The sequence below is a fragment of the Buteo buteo genome, chromosome 3 (genome assembly GCF_964188355.1).
Source record: "Buteo buteo chromosome 3, bButBut1.hap1.1, whole genome shotgun sequence".
In the NCBI taxonomy this organism is placed as follows: Eukaryota; Metazoa; Chordata; class Aves; order Accipitriformes; family Accipitridae; genus Buteo; species Buteo buteo.
The window spans coordinates 35,807,549-35,825,113 of NC_134173.1; the positions used below are offsets into that span (position 1 = coordinate 35,807,549).

Below are 17,565 nucleotides of genomic sequence, written 5' to 3' on the forward strand. Positions count from 1 at the left end.
AAAAAACTGAACTGTCCTGAGCTTTTCTTTTTATTCTTTATTTTGTAAGTTTGTATGTTAAATTTTCTTTAAGAATAAAACTTGTAGGAAAAAATATGTGAACAATACAATTGACTTCTGTGAATACTCATTCCAATGGAAATATAACTCATCTGCTAATTCACAGAATTTTTTCTGTATAATCCAGATTCTGTGTCAGTTTTTGAATGGACCTGCTCAAGAGGCAAAATCCTTCGTCTGCAACTCTAAAGGGCCTTTCTATATCCTGGGCTATAGAACCCTAATCTTTTTCTTATGGAAAAGATTTTGAGTAACAACTGTTTAGGTATTCAGTCTCTCAGTTTACTCCAACTTGCCCTCAAATGCCTAATTCTCTGTTTTTAGTCTTTGCTCTTTTTTTCTAGATGATTCCCATGATCGGTGTGGTTCTCACAGGTAGCATGAATTTTTGTATGTCATTTTACTTGGCAGCAACTATGGGAACAATACAACATTTTTAATGTTTGTTTTCAAACCTTCAAATTGGTCCCCAAATTTGTCTTCAAACCAACCTTTCCAAGACAACTACTTCTGTCTACAACAGGATAGCTTACGAAGTCACAAGAAATAAAACAGTCTTAATCATAGAGATTTTATTCTACAGCTGGTTTCCCAAAAGAGTAGATGAATCCATTCATGAACAGTATGTTCCAAACCTCATTTCTTCAGGCCCAGTTCAAAAAAGCCAACAAATACACACTTTAAGCAATGTGTGTCCCCAGTGTCAGTGTGCATAGTTATGTGAGCTTTCCCACCAATTATGAAGGAAGATGACTGTGCAAACTTGAATATGCAAGAAGGTGAATATACTACAAAGATTTACAGTAGGGAAAAAAGGGAAGATTCCATGAAGTTTATTCATCATGCAAGTCTGTTGTATGTGGAAAATTTGACCTATTATAGAGACGGCTTCAGTGAAAAATCCTTATCCCAATAGCATAGTGATTGAAACCTTCCCAGACACTATTCATTTCCTTCCCATTTACCTGTCTAATTCCTACTAAATTAACTGTGAATTTTAGTGAAAATGAAATTCCTCCAGATTTTCAGAATTATTCGACAACTATTGTTCATGAGTTTCATTGGGAGTTAGGTTCGGGATCAAAGCAACTTTCAACACAAGTAGTAATTGATCTGATTTGGTTATTTCAGTACATGACAGTACTAGAAATGAGCACTTTATTGCTAGTGCGTGTATCTGATGTTTCCAAAATTACTTCCTATTAAATACAGCAGCATTTTGAAATTCATAATATTAACTGAATCAGAAAATATCAGTTGTAGCATGTAATGTTTAATTATGAACTCAAAGACAATGGAATGGCATAAACAAGATAAATTTGCTTCCACCGAGATACAAAACAATGACCAGACACACAAGGCTAAACTGATAAATATTCAAAACAGATACATATTAACTATTATTTTGATTATTTTCATATTGCAGGTGGATGTTTTCAAAATCAAAGCAGTATACCTTGGCAAGTTGAACCAAGTTCTTGTTGGATTTAAGAGTCTAAAAAAAGGTCAGCATTTTTTTTTCAGTTAATGTATGTTAATAATAATGTAGATTATCAGATTTAGGAGATCCTTGAACTTCTGAAATGTCTTAAATTTAAGATTAAAAATCACAATTTTTTTTTAAGTTCTAGAAAATTTGAAATTGCTCTCCATATTCTGCAGTTCATTATTTCTGTTAGACTATACACGTGAAGTATTCAGCTTGGTTTTACTAAAATGTGCAAAGGATTCCTAGGAAATGTGACAATGTAAAATGATAAAATAAAATTATACGTGAAAATTTTCTCCATAAAAGTTATTATGTATTTATGAGTAGAGTCAACAAAGCTTTTGTTTTTCAGGAAGCAATATGACATCATTTTGGAATTTTTGACATTTTTTTCTTCCTCTCCATGTTTAGATGATGGACATTTTCATTTTAAAAGAGAATTTTTTTTCAGGACTAAATGCTTCTAAGATAAGAACAGAAAATCAGTTCATCATATTGGGAAGTGGTACATGGAAGAAAGGCTGTTCTGGCCTCACAGCTTTTTTGCTTCTAACCCATGAGAAATACATTCTTTTCTAAGGGATTCTGCATATGTGAGGTTGAGTGGCAGATAAAAAGGCGGCACTTCCTGCAATATTTTTTCTTGTCTTCCTTCTGACTCCACAGCAGCTGTTGGAGTTAAAGAAAATTACTTACTTCTTAAAAATAAATAGCAACAGCAAAGAGCATCATTAATTGATATTTTATTCAATACTTTGGCTACAATTTTGGCCCATTGTTTTTAGAGGCAACAGACCAGAGATGCTACAGATATCCTACTTCTACAGATAACATTGGTACTGGAAATAAGATTGTTCCAGAGCATGATAAACTGAGTCTTTTGTTCTTTTTTTGTTTATCAAAAAACAATACTATAAGATGATGTAGGTTAAACTCAGACTCAGAAAAACTGATTTGGAGACTATTATTTCCTATGTATTTCCTAGATAGTAACATTAAAAGGAATGATCAAACTTTCATTGGCTTCACCAAGACTTGGAGTATAACCAAGTTTACCAAGACTCAGAGATCTGAATCTTCAAATGCTTTGTTTCCAGAGAATCAACACAATGGTCTCAATCAAGAGAAAACCTTCAGCTGAAGTTTGTGCCTTATTAGATAGCATAGAAACTCACCAGAAAAAAAGTTGTGTGTTGAGTGGATTTTCTGATGGCTAATGTGGTAGAAATCCTGACCCTTTTTCCTTTAGGACATTGGTAATACCATTTCCTGTGGGGGACTTCTTGTGTCTAAAGATCTCATACAGAAGCCATTACATCTTTTGGGACATCAATAGATCATTAAATCAAATCTATCCCTATGTTTAATTTCACAAGATCTGTAAAAACTTTAAGACTTCTTCACTTTGTTGAATATTTTGGAGTGTAGGGGAACAGACAGAAACACATATACACACAGCCAATATATTTTCAGTCTTATTTCCTTAAGAAGTGCAGTAGAAGAAAACATTTTATTGATTTTCTAAAGATAGAAACTTATGACTGCATACACAGAACATTTTGTTGCTTAAAATGTATAAATTAATAATGTCCTGTTTATTTTCAATCAGATGAGTGGTTCTTGGAAAAAATTGTTATACAAGAAGTACTCTACCCTTTTTCTGCACATGTTTTTATTCACAATGACTGGATCAATAAACGCTCAAGGACAGATCTTGTAGAAGTGGCAATTCCGCTCAAAGGTAATACCAGCAGAAATGTCCTTCATTTGCATGCATCACTACTGCATGGCAGAGCAGAACAGAACCAGTACAAAGCTACTTCACAATGTAGGCAGAACTGAGCATTGATGGTGTCCTGGTTTCAGCTGGGATAGAGTTAATTGTCTTCCCAGTAGCTGGTACAGTGCTATGTTTTGAGTTCAGTATGAGAAGAATGTTGATAACACTGATGTTTTCAAGTTGTTGCTCAGTAGTGTTTAGTCTAAAGTCAAGGATTTTTCAGCTCCTCATCCCCAGCCAGCGAGAAAGCTGGAGGGGCACAAGAAGCTGGCACAGGACACAGCCAGGGCAGCTGACCCAAAGTGGCCAATGGGGTATTCCATACCATGGGACATCATGCCCAGTATATAAACTGGGGGGAGTGGGGGCGGGGGGATCACTGCTCAGGGATTAACTGGGCCTTGATCGGTGGGTGGTGAGAAATTGCACTGCGCATCATTTGTACATTCCAATCCTTTTATCATTACTGCTGCCACTTTATTAGTGTTATCATTATCATTATTAGTTTCTTCTTTTCATATTCTATTAAACCGTTCTTATCTCAACCCAGGAGTTTTACTTCTTTTCCCGATTTTCTCCCCCATCCCACTGGGTAGGGGGGAGTGAGTGAGCGGCTGTGTGGTGCTTAGTTGCTGGCTGGGGTTAAACCACGACAGATGGTCACCCAATGGTGAGGGGCAGGGGCCTGGAAGAAATTATGCCTGGGATGGAAACGATGGAAATGGCAGTATTGGAATAGTCTCCTCTGGCAGCACGTAATCTGTCCTTGGGACAATACAGAGAAGATAGGCATGGCCCCTGCATGAGTGTGACATGGATTCATGAAGGAGCTGGCCTGGTTTTCTACACCTCCACAGGGCTAAAATGAGTAATGAAAGTTTTGTGGCTTTGTTGCCTGTCTTGACTGTGCTAGATCCAGCACTACCAGGCAATGTAATCTTGTACCTTTTGGCTTATACTGCCTTACAATTTGGACACGAGCTCTGAATATGTGTTTGTTTGCATTACAGAAACATCTGTGACATGTCTTCTCACAAAAAATTTTGATACTAAAAGCAGAGGACGATGGCAAACATGGGTGCACTGCATACCAGTACCAAAAGATGTTCCTGATATTAAAGTTGTTGTCTTTGGAAGAAAAGGGAAATCCCCTGCACAGGAAGTTCAGAATCTGAATGACAAACCATTTTTGGTCAGTTTCTTTTTTTTATTTCACACAAATCTTACCAAATAGTTTCAGTAAAGTAAGAATTGCAGCCAACATATGTGAAGTTGTGTGGAATGATTTTTTTATTTGTTTTGATTTTTTTGAGTTAATGTTTATACGTCTATGTCTTAAATAAACAGCACTTGGAGAACTTCTTACATGGGGGCTACTACATATTGCTTAGGAAATCTCCCTTGAGCAAATGCCAACTTTGACATGAAAAACCTCATTAACTTTGAATTAAGACTAGTAGGCCTTAACAGTTGGGCAATAAATAATGAAACTATTCCACACTTTCTTTACGTTCTACTTCTCAAACCTGTGTCTCTCTACAATCAGCTTGGGCCTAGGCAAATATCAGTTCTGTAGTTTGCACATGAAGTTAATGGCAGCTTCCGGACAGGTGTGTGAACCTGGGTCACACCTTTTGAAAGGTTTTTATTCTTAAACATGGAAAAAAGTCATTACCCCCCTTTTGCAAAAAGGCAATATAAACATCACTTACTTCACTGCTGCAAGATGAAAAGCCACAAGCAGCAGTGTGTGATATGACTTATGGAAACCAGCCATCCTTTCTTCTGGAATAGCACTAGAATAACTGAGAACAGAACCAATAGCCATGTCTAGAAATCATCTTGAGTTCAAAATTCCAGTTCAAGCTTGAGAAGAAAGATGTGATGGAAAGGCAGTAAATAGGAAAGTGGAAAGAACAGTAAAATGAATTCAGCTTGGAAATACAGAATCAGTCATGGATTTCCTTGCTTTTCATATGTTGGCCTAGGCTCTGCAGCCAATTCTCCCAGTTAAAAATAAATGTAAATTATGATACAAATGTGAGTCCAAATTAACTTGCAATCCTAATAGGACTTCCTCACCCTAACATTAATGTCTTTGATATTTTTTACCTATTTTATTTATCTTTTCACCTGGGCGTAAAGTATGTCATCCAAATTGTTACATACAACGTATAGTTAATTTTTTTTTCTTTATTTTCCTAACAGTTGACTGTTGGTGATATTGGAGATATAACAAAAGTTTCCTTTGTGTTATTTGGTCCATGCCTGGGAAGAGGAATTAAAATTCACAAGGTATTTCAAATACACCATATATAAACTTGTAATATTTTCATAATACCAGTAAATATCTTTTGTTGAGAGACAGATTGCTAGCTTCACTTTGCACCACACTAGCAAGGCCACACATCTCTTGGCTCAGTTACCTGGTATCTACAGGTGGTCACCTAGAGCTTCCACATCTCTCTGTGGGCAGATCTAGCTTGTTTGCGCCTGCTGAAGTGCATATAGCTATACCTATTCACTGATGTGCAGATCCATTCTGCACAGCTCATCGTGACATGGAAGGCAGTGTTTTCTGCTGATGTTGGGAAATGTTAATCCCTGTGTTGAAATACCGACAGTCTCCTGACACAGAGCAACCTACTTGTGGAAACCAATTAAGCTGATACTTTAGTATTTATTCATTACAACACAGTCATCAGTGGGCCTTAAACATCTGATTGTAGTTTAATATGTACTTAAGTTCTCTCATAAAAAAGGATGGAGATATGACTTAATGCTGTCAATCTTATAATTCAATCAGATTTTAAATGTATATCTTTCCCTAGGGTGGGTAGGGAGATTGAATAGAAAGTTGTTGAACCTGATAATACTTGAGCTTTGGGGAAATACTTAAAATTGAAGGTTAACGCAAAGAAAAATTGTGTCAATGAGCTCTGCCTGTAGGCAAGGGCCAAAAAACATTGTGGACATAGCATTGAATTATTCTGAAGTCAGTAGAAGAATGTTTTTCTGAACTGGACCTCACACTACCTTAACACTACCATGGATTTAAAAGAGCAAAGGGTGATTTCCTACATGAATAAACAGTCCAGAAACTGTTCTGATGGGAAATGCTAGAGACAGCTGCATTCCAGCCTGAAATTTGAATGGGTTTATAGTACTCAAAGGAACATTAAATCTGAGTTTATGAGCTCCTCTGAGGATAGGGGAGGAGTTTATCTATCTTGTTCATGTTTGCTCCCCAAATGTGTTCTTTGTCAGCTAATTTTGTAGTCTCCGTTTAGGCTACAAGAATGGAAAGTATAGGTAAACACAGCTTATGATTTCTCATTTTAAATATGCATCTCCAGACTATTTGATAAAGCATGCCAAAAATATGTTGACACTACCCTCACTATATCCATTGTGTGATTATGTAATATAAGATTTCAGTCTCCAGAACTGGTGGCTCAAAACATGGCAGAAAATGTAATAGCTTGCTTTCTGCTTTCTTTTCAAAGACAACCCTCTGCAAATGGCTAAGTGATTTTTGTTCACACTTTTAAATACTTCAAAAGTTATTTGGTAATTGGTTTATTAGTAGCTATAAATTGTTACAATCTGCAAGAAGTCAATAGGTTGCTATAGACCTATGTAGTCTCTTCTACTGGTGCACTTACAACCCACAACATAAGGCATAATAACATATACTGCTTGTGCCAGTAATATGCTTATAACATCTATTACTCATTTATTAGTCTGCTTATAAATTATTTATACATGGAAGCATAATCTAAAATGTAACAAGTTGTTTTCACTTTAATAGGACTCTTACAGTGCAGTGAAAAATAGACATGCTGTATAGAAATAGAAAGACTACAGGAGGCAGTCAGTATGTGTAAGCTCACTATGAATCAGTGGTCAAACCCAGCCTCAACTGCAAAGAATTCCCTTCCTTGCTTTCTCCTTAAGTGAAAGAAGTAAAAGCCAAAATTTCAGAAATTTCACAAAAATGTAGATTACAGATGAAACTGCAAAGGCTAAAACGGAGATAAAATCCCTACTCTCCTTTTGCTACTCTCTTGTTTTCTCTATTCTGGTGTTTACAGCAGCTTCAGAGTACCAGTGTTTTTCCTGTTGATCTCCTATGGTTTTCTGCACACCTCTGTAGAAAATGATATAACCTTCGCTAAAATTTATGTCTTTTCTGTAACTTTTGAAGATTTATGTACTATAGAATGAGTAGCTTTTCCTTGCTCAGAAATAGAGTTTCAGGCCCTTTCCAAAATAATATACGAAATCATTTTTACTTTTGCATAGAATATAGAAAGACTGTATGATTTGGAGATAAAGTTCACACTTAGATGTAACCTTACAACTAACAAGAATTTGTCAGGTACATTTTATTTTAAGGCCAAAGACTGCATAAATTTACACATCTCATTTTTATGAGTCCAGTCTCTGCAGGTCATCTGCCTGCGTATGCAGGTAACCCTTAGTCCAGTTTTAATACAGATAGAAGTTTGTGATACTTACTGATATTTAGTTAGGGATGTTTATATTGATAGAAGTTAGGGAAGATATTTTTGTATAAGAAGAAGTTAGACATTTAGTGTGAGAAAATTCAGTTATAGCAAGTGCAAAAAATGGGTAAAAAACTGGCTGCAATTTTAGTGGAATTTAATATTATCTAAAGAAAAACACTGTTTATTCAAGTAATTACTGATTTAATTCTGGAAATGGTCTTGAGGAATTGTTTGCTTTCATCTGGAAGCCTTGTGCCTGATCTCATGAAGAACTGGACACAAAGCATAAGCAGTAACAGAAAAGGTTCAGTAATAACATTTCTAGGAACTCAAGGGCAAGATAGCCTGACAAAGTTTTTAAGAGTGGAACTGTCAAATTCCTAATTATTTCCATTATATAATTCAATTATATAAATATTTATGCATTTCAAAGCTTACACTTGAAGTCTATGTAAGGAAATCTGTACTCAGGATTTTCAAACAGTGGTATGTGTATCCTGTACAATGAGCCACGAACTTTTGCTGCTGCCACCGGTGTCAGTAGTGGTAGCTAGTCACGACAGTAATTTTGGGAATCCCTGCCTAAGAATTTCAATTACTTAATGTCTTGATGAAATTCAGTTTTTGTTTCATTTTGTTTTGTTATTAATGTCTTGAATATAATATTTCTATGCAAAGAGATTCTAAAGGCTGAAGAAACCATTTCTGCAAACTTGTAGTCATTAGCTCTGTACCAAGTTCAATCCTGCATATAATAGTTACCAGAAATGTTTCTGCATATGCTTGATAATTTGTCATTCTGTATTTTATAACCTGACCTAGGATGAAGTTCATGATCTGAGTTGCCCTCCTGGGAATCTGATCTCCACATTGACTGTCTCAGTAGGTAGGATAGGTGGGCTCCCAAGCCTGTACTCCCTCAGTTGGTTCGGAGGTTCTAAGTTCACAAATTTGGAATATAATTTGTTCAGTCTCCACTGAGTATTTAACGTCAGGTGGAATGAAGCAGGACCTAAGCACGCACCTTCTCTTGGAGTTCACTCTTCAAATAACCTATTTCCACAGGGAGCCCTGAAGGCCACTGGACGCCTAATTTCTGCCAACTTTGAAAATCCTAGCTGAGATGTTGCAAGTCAAACATAAACAAATAAAAAGCAGCAAAACAAATGTTTTTGCAAAGTGGGCATATGCTATTAAGATTGATGTAACTGTATTCATTCATTTGACATTCTGAAATTGCAAGTATATACAGGTCAATTTAATCTGTACCCTTCATTGGTTCTCTACAAATGGGTCCTATGCCTGTGTCAATATGCAATGAAGAATACACCTATAAACATCAGGCTGCAGAATCAGCAGCTTGCAGCAACTACTGTAGCTCTTATGCAGAATCAGGTAGCTTTTATAAAGTGTGTGCAAGCATTAATAATGGGAAGAAAAATCAGTTTCTGTTGGGATGGAAATAAGAAACTGAATAATTCAGAAAAATGAATTTCTTCCTCTGATTCTGCCTGCAGCTTCAGCTGAAAGACCTGGACACTAAACAAGAGTTGGGCTTTCACACTGAAGCCCAATGTCTGTTTGGAGAAGATGGATCTGAGACTGTGACAGAGCTAGCAGCCATCAGGCCAGACAAGCCACCACTCAAGGGTATGCTGCTGAACTAAAAAGTAAATACATGAGCAAATGCACACACACACACACAATCGTGAACTGCCTAATGGGATGAACACAATGGGCAAGATTGCAAAGCATTTTATATATATTAAAAAACACTAAAAATTATTTTTTAAAAATTCATTCAATATACCTGTGTAAACCATGTGGGTTCTTTAATAAGATCTATTGTTAAAGCATTTTTTCTGTTTTAAAACATCTGACATGTATTGTTTTCACTAGGCTAAGTACCAATTTGAAAGTCTGAAAAATCTGCAAAGCCCAATTAGTATATTTCTGTTGAAATTTTCAAAAAATTACTGATTTACACTCAGTGAGGGACTAAATAACAGATTTGAAAAAGGCATGTGCAAAGTCAAAATGGCAAGAATCACAAAAAAAACCCCCCAACAATCTTTTTTGAGGTTTTCTTCAGGCGCCATTTCTGCCCCAGAAGCTCTGTTTCATTTCGTCATTCTATTTAAAATATGATAACATCTTCCTTTGTTGTGATTACATTTTATAAAATATTTAGAAAAGAATTCACATTCACTGCACTCTATGAACAGAAGTCTTAGTTAAAATATTTAAAACTTTTTGCATTTAATATCTAACTGAAGGCTAGACTGCAAATGGAAATTTATCTTAACAGTCTGTTACAACATTTAATTCTTCACAGAACCCATAAAAAAAATCCTCTGTCATGCTGCCTCAAGGAATATGTACTATATAACTCATCAGCCAAAAGTCATGGCAAGCTTTCCTTTGTGATGAAGAATAATAATAATACCAATGAATAGCTGTATAAATAGCTGAGCCATTTCTCATGAACATAGTAGTTGATATTGGCCATAATTATCAAAATGCCAGACTAAAACAGAATTCAGCTAATCCAGAGGAAAAAGTGGATTTCATCTGTTATATCTGTGTTTTTTCTTTGGTAAAATGTTAGAGTTGATAAATCCTAACTCAATTTAAGACCTTTAATTACTACAAGAATTCAAGGCTTTTTACACAGCCTGATAAAATCAGTGTGATTCTTTCAATTTATTTCAGTGACCACTGGATAAGACTCCAGAACTATGACATTTTCTTTTTCTGTAACGTAAGCATGGATTGGTGCATTGATTCATAAAGGACATTTCATCTCTAATGCTGTACTGTGCTGTTGTGAGGTAGCTAGCAATCTATATGAAACTCAGACAGAACATTAATGTCAATTACTATAACTTCATTCCTTGGTCTTGAAATTAATCTTTTACCTGAAATAAATTGGTTTATAATGTTTAGTAATTACATTGCTAAATAGTCTGATTTGGTGATGTCTTGTGTCACTGATTTTTCATGACAGAAGTTCTTTACTCAATCAGTGTTCATACGGGAACATTGCCTGCATCAGGGACTGATGCAGATGTATTTATCACAGTATTTGGAGAGCAGGGAGATTCCTGCAAAAGAAGACTAAGACACTCACATTTTGAAAAAGGACAGGTTAGTACTGAGTTATTTTCCTTACATGTTTGCTTAATGTGTTTTATGCTATTAGTTTCTTCCAATATCATATTTCTTTTCAATTATCAAATACGAGCATTGATGTTACACCATCGTAACCTGTGGAAAAGATGCGTTGCTTACCAAGTGTAGACATTTTACCTGAACTGGGATTATGTTTTAAGAGTAGTATGAGTACCAATACATTTAAAATCCACAAATGATCAGTAAATCTTCTTAGAAACTGGAATTTAACCCAACAATATATAAAATTCCATGGCTAAATTTTCAGTTATTTGTGAAGCTGGTGTAGAAATATCAGGGCTATTTCATGTGACTGCTCCTTTAAAATAAATTTTTTTTAAAAGATCTCTCCAGATATAGTTGAATGAGAGATTTTAAATGTGTTAGCTACTATATGTTAATTAATTAATTTATATATAGAATTGCAAACAGGTAAAGCTGCTTGTAAACATACTGTGACTGCTCAAGATAAATCCTAGGAGAGATTTTCTGGTCGACCTTTGCTGATTACCATATTAATGCTTGTATCTACACAACATGTTCATGCATACCCTGGACTCAGCCCAGGTATGACTAGATAGGATTTAAAGAGACCTTTCAATTGATCAATTGATCCTGTGCAATAAAGCAGGATCCTCTATACTTATTTCATAGCATTCCTTAAGATCTCTAATGGCTGACATGCCATAACTTTCCTAGGCAACCTGTTCCACTGCTTTCCTAGCCTTGCCCTTAAACAATTCTTCCTTCATTTGCTTTATAATGTCAAAATATTCTCTTCAGCTTAGAAACATAGAAACCAGCCATGTCATCCTTGTGTTCCATAGTCATTGATAATTTCTATTCCATGAATTTGTGTAAACTCTTTTAAAATGTGTGATAAGCACTCACAGTCTCCTGTGGTAGTACGGATTGCACTTGTTCTGCAACCTGTGCAAAACTTCTACATACTAATTTCATCTGATTTCCTTCTTTTACTGTAAGACACAGTGAATGTTTTTTTCCTTGTCATCTTCTCTTTTCCATTCTTGCTTTTATAGGACTCTATCCTCTGCATACCTGTTTTGTTGCTGGATTGTTCATTGTTCCTTGTGTAAGAACATCTCTTTAATCATCCTACATACACTTTCCTATATCTTTTTCTGACTCTTCAGTAATATATTCGGAACCTCTTTAAAATTTGCCATCACCTCCTCTGTTTCTCTTTTTTCTTCTTCTTCAGAGTTCTGTTAGCTTAGCTCTGGGTACCATCTTCAGATAACTGTTGCTCTAAATGGTCAGTGTGATATAGCGTATAAAGCATTCACAGGCAGGACGCCTACATTCATTTCTAAGCTCAGTCACTGGTTTACCTGATGACCTGAATGTATCATTTTACCTTCCTTGTGTCCCTCATTTCCCACTGTAAAATGTTGATAACCAATAGTTTAGGCAAGAATGAAAAGAGGTAAGCATATATATTTCAATGAAGTTTACTTCCCTTTTCATTTACTACTGAGGAAAATTAAATACATCTTTTAAAATTGTGCTTAATCTCTCCTTTTCATGGCAATAACCTAGTGCAAGATTCATAACAATATTTAGTGTTCTGGTACCTAGTAAAATTACTATGCACTGGGAGATATTTAATAATTTGGCCACAGTCTTCCCACCCAAAGTATTTAGGCATGTTTTTCTTTCCTTTTCTTACAGTCTCTTGCAACCATTCTTTTTTTTTTTAAAAGATGTCACTGTTTGCAGAATCCTGCTGCCTTAGTCCAAACTGCGCTGTTAAAATATAGGAAGAGGTTTGTGCTGTTGATTGACTGGATGATATTATTGAAAATACAGGTTAATTCTTGGCATTCTTGAGGGCAAATGTTTATAGGCAATTAGAAGAGTTAATAAAAGACGTAAAGGTACATAGTCTGTCATGTAACCTGGAAAAGAGGTCTAAAAAGAAATAATTTACATGGCACTTTCGAGCTGGACATTAATACAGAATCGGCTGTTAAAGAAATCAGAGCCACTATCTTGAGCAGTAGAGCGCTGAGTGTCTTCCCAAGTAGAACCTTTGTTTTAGGTGAGCTATTTTTGTACTCTGGGCAATGAAATTTTTCTTCAGCTTAGATATTTTGTGTATTCATGTTCTTCATTATGCAATAGGTTCTTGGGAAAGGGTTGAGCAGTGAGATGGCAAAATGTTCTGATGATAGTAAGTTATTTAAGGTAATAAATATGGAGGGTGGTGGCAGAGATTGCAGAAGGACCTCATGCAGAGTGACTGGGTAATAAAATGGCAGATGAAATTCATTGTAGCTAAATGAAAGGCGGTGGCTGTGAGCGGGAAACCCCTTTAAATTTGCATGCAAAATGATGGGCTCTGAAACAGGAAAGTGTTGTTAGCATTAGGACAGCTCTGTAATGATGTCAGCCCAGTGCTCAGTAGAGGCAAAACAAAAGGAAAACAGAACAGATCAAATGTTTAAGTATTATTAGAAAAAGGAAAAAGAAGCAGCCACCCCAAAGTAGAAAATACAGTCATGCTTCCAGATAATTTCTTTGGTGCAGATGCATAATAGATGCTGTGTTTTGTTCTGATTCACTTGTCTTAAAAAGTGCAAAAAGAATGCCAAGTGATATGAAATATCTTCCATACAAGAAACAACTAAGCAAACAAATGCTGTTTGGCCAGGAAAAGGGATGATGAGAGGAAGGGAGAGGGAAATAAGAAATATAAAATGGCATAGAGAAATTGAGTAATTCTATTTTCTCATGAAATACAAGGGCTCGTGAGCATTAAGTGAAACCTGCAGGTGGCAGATTCTAAATGAAAGGAGGTGGCTTTTTACACAATGCATAATTAATACATTTTACTTTCTGGCACACGATTTTGCAGACGGTAAAATGCATGTTGGTGCAAAAAGCCATTGCACATTGTCATGGAAGACAACTTTCCACTGAGGGCTGTTAAGTGCAGAGACACAATCTGTGGCTCAGGAAATCTCTGAACCACAAATTGCTAAAGCCTGAGAGACTTTATATTCAAGAAGCATCTCTATATATTTTCCCCATTTTTCTGCTCTTCCCTAGAAATCTGTTACTGGTAGCTCTTGAAAACAGTATACTGGACTAGATGGATCTGTGATCTGACATATTACTACCAGTCTTACATTCTTTTTACATAGAAGTAGATTCATAAAAAAGTTGGAATGATGTTTTCGTGAGAATATCTAAGAATAGAAGGTGAAAGGAAGGGATGTAAAGGGCAAGCTGTCTTGAGAGACAAGATTATGTCAGCAATATCCCTCAAAAATATGGAATAGACAGGTAAAGAAAACAAAGTTAAGGAAACTTGAGATATGAAAAAAAGGATCTCTTCTGACTGATAAAAGACCGAAATGTAAGGAAAAGCTACGAAGACAAAATTGCAACGAAGTGTAAGAAAAGAGAGTAAAGTTGATTTAATTACTGCAGGAAGTAAGGTTGGTTTATATCTATTTAAGTAATTGTATGTCTAGCTTTTTCACCAGTTTAATGGGTTAAATAAATGGGGTTTGTAATTTTGTCTAGATAACACTGTATCTAAAGCAAGACAATTTAAACAAAATCCTTTTGGCTTTCATTTCATTTCACACACTTTCAGTAGTGTGTTTAATGTAGTTCTGCATATCTTTATACTGAGGGGAAAAAAAAGAAATGTAATGACATCAATCAAAAGTACATTCTTGCTAATGATGAGGGAGTAGGTAATTTAATGTATTATTATGAGAATTCAATGATAACAATGGGTGATTATGACCACTGTTGTCTAATGACTGTTAATTATTACCACAAAGAACAAGACTAATGATAGGTCCCTTTTTCAGATAGAGTTAGCTGTGAAGGAACATGAATATTAGCAATACAGGCTATTCCCTCTAAGTCAAGGGTCATGTAGACTGACAAGAAAATTGTATTTGGCTTGGAACTATGAAGAATAAAATTAAAAAGCAATGAGTGCTCCCAAAAAGTTATTTACAAGATATTCCTCACAGCCAGATCTTTTTTGGGGCTACATATGCGTTATATGAAGGGGTATAACTTGCCATGGTAACTGCTTGGTGAGATTGTGGATATAACAAGGTAAGAATGCTGGCAGCCCTAAGGCTGTGATAGGAATAATAACTCTGATGTTTTGTTTTTCTCAGCACATTGTAGAGAATAGTCCAACACAGAAAGAAGAATGGACCAGATGACATAATTCTTTCTAAAAATCATCTCTTCCTTTGTTGCTTTCTGGTCCTCATGCTTTTTCCTGCCTGGTGGCAAATTGGTTGGCAACAAATAAAAATTATAGCGTCTGTTTCTACTATCCATCTGGGTTTTTTTTAATGTCACCCACACACATGCCCATGTATCTACCCACCCACTCATATTATCTTTTGCATGGAACACATTCATTCTCTCACTCACATAATTTATTCATCCCAACATGCACTAGTGCTGTTGCCATTTAGCTTTTGTTTACTGGTAGCCGTAGCAATATTTAAACAGATGTCTATTTACATCTGAAGAGCACATCAATTCTTGCCTGTATGCGTGCACAGCCTTAGTTATAGTTTCTAATGTCAGTATCTTCCTTTGTTTGCATAGTCATCAACAGTGTCAGTATTTCTGTTCAGAGTTGAATAACATGACATTTCCCATTTGAAAAATAGGATGTCTTAGAACAGAAAAGACTTTGAAATGTTTAAAAATAAAATGCCTTATCTAAACCAAAGTTCAATTTACCAGGCCTATCCTGGTATTTGAAGCACTCCCTTTGTTTCAGTTATGAGGGATTGGTTGTAACTTCAGTTTTCATGAGACTTCTGTAAGTAAATTAATGATCAGAGGTTTCTTTCTACCCAAAGTAGTGGAATGTTTTTCATAATAAAGCCTGGGATGCAGTCATCATGAACAAGGCAAAATGTACATATTCAAGGATTCACATATTTTCTGAACAGGGTCTCCAAATATGAATGTCAGACTATAACATCTCTCTTTACTATCAGAAAGGGAAAGATACTTCAGCATTGAAAGGAATGTCTTTCCAAGCATAATCTTCTTAAAAATGGATGGTAAAATATACGGTTTAATCAGTTTGCTATTCATTTTGCCTTTACCTTCTCAGGTTTGTATCTCTGAAATGAGAGCAGTAGACCTTGGAGAGCTAAGCAAAGTGCTTGTTGAGCACCATAATGTGGGTTATGGAGCTGGATGGTACCTGGACCAAATTGTCATCCATGAATCAGGCAAGACTGATGGCCAATATACATTTCTTTGCCAGCAATGGTTGGACAGTGGAGTTGGTGATGCACAGACGGAACGAATGTTGAAACTTCTTGGCAAAGTCAGGAATGGGATGTTGACAGGAAAGATTTATGGTAAGGTCCAAAATCATCAAAGCTCCTTCCAGCTTTTGTTTTAATTGTAACTCTTATGAATTTTGGGGTTATTTTTAAGACTAAAACCAAAATAGAAAAATAATATATCTTAAATGTGAGTTGCATCTCTCATACAAATTGCCTCTCCAAACAATTTCCAGAGCTGGTAAATACAATTATAATGTTCAGGGAAGAAAGACTAGAGCAGAAGGGAGATATTAAGTGATAGAGGCAATGAAGGAACTATGTTCTTAGTTGAGGCTGGAAAAAAGCTGAAGCAGAAAGAGGTAGGTTGTTCCATATGGCAGTCAATGCAGAACAGAAGGCTCCTGCAACAGTGATGAAATCACAAGAAGAGATATAAAAACTCTTTTAGCAGAATGAGATTTTCCCGTATGTTCATATATTTGCAGAAAGCATTTGCTTTTATTTACAGTTTTCTTTTTTACTTACATCAATGGCACAAGTTCTTGCAAACAACTAGTTGACCTGAACTCAATATTCCATTCAAATTGTTTAATGAAAAAAAGACCAAAATTCAGAAACAACTTAGACACTGAAAACAGGGTAAGTCTTTTGTGCTTTGCTGGGGTGCTGAATTTCTTAGCGCTCTCACGTCTTTTTTGAAGAAGTGTAAAAGAGGTTGGTTTGGGTCCATTTATGAAATCTGAATCAGAACTGGTAGACCAAACTATGTAAAGTTTAACTAACCCAAAGGTGTGAATTTTGCATTCTATATCAGCAGTTTTGCAAACTTATCTTTGTTAATTTCTATGCTCATGGATATTTCATGAAAATGCTCAGAGAGTTTTATATTATACATGGTTGCAGACACAGTTAGTAGTGTGTATCCCCATATTTAGCTACCTGTACCTAGTTCACTAGTGAATATCTTATATCTTCTAAGGAAATAGAAAAATAATGTTGCTGAGACAACAGAAGGACAGAATACCATGGACATATAAGCATAGGATGAACAGTTGGAGTAATGACAATTTCAAAATAAGAAATAGCTGTATTGCACCACTGCAAGTATTCCAAGTCTCTAAAAATGTAGATTCCATAGGTGCCCTACATAATCCACAGAGTGAGGCAGGTGTCTTCTGAGGGTAATTTCGAGCAGAAGCCCGAGGTTGGTCAGAGTCTGTTGCATCTTTCTTCACTGAT

General features: G+C 35.8%; 1 protein-coding gene and 1 non-coding gene across 2 annotated transcripts in view; both read left to right on the forward strand.

Annotated features, from left to right (window-relative positions):
- Positions 1-17,565, forward strand: part of RP1 (RP1 axonemal microtubule associated) — a 189,955-nt gene that overhangs the window by 127,550 nt on the left and 44,840 nt on the right. Inside the window, exons 37-43 of the mRNA XM_075024326.1 lie at positions 1,487-1,565; positions 3,159-3,290; positions 4,340-4,521; positions 5,538-5,624; positions 9,358-9,490; positions 10,848-10,987; positions 16,146-16,398. Coding sequence (XP_074880427.1) covers positions 1,487-1,565; positions 3,159-3,290; positions 4,340-4,521; positions 5,538-5,624; positions 9,358-9,490; positions 10,848-10,987; positions 16,146-16,398 — 1,006 coding nt within the window. The remainder of the gene's footprint in view (positions 1-1,486; positions 1,566-3,158; positions 3,291-4,339; positions 4,522-5,537; positions 5,625-9,357; positions 9,491-10,847; positions 10,988-16,145; positions 16,399-17,565) is intronic.
- On the forward strand, positions 4,068-4,172 carry LOC142029601 (U6 spliceosomal RNA). The gene has a single exon (XR_012649964.1). It is a non-coding gene; the product is annotated as a U6 spliceosomal RNA (small nuclear RNA).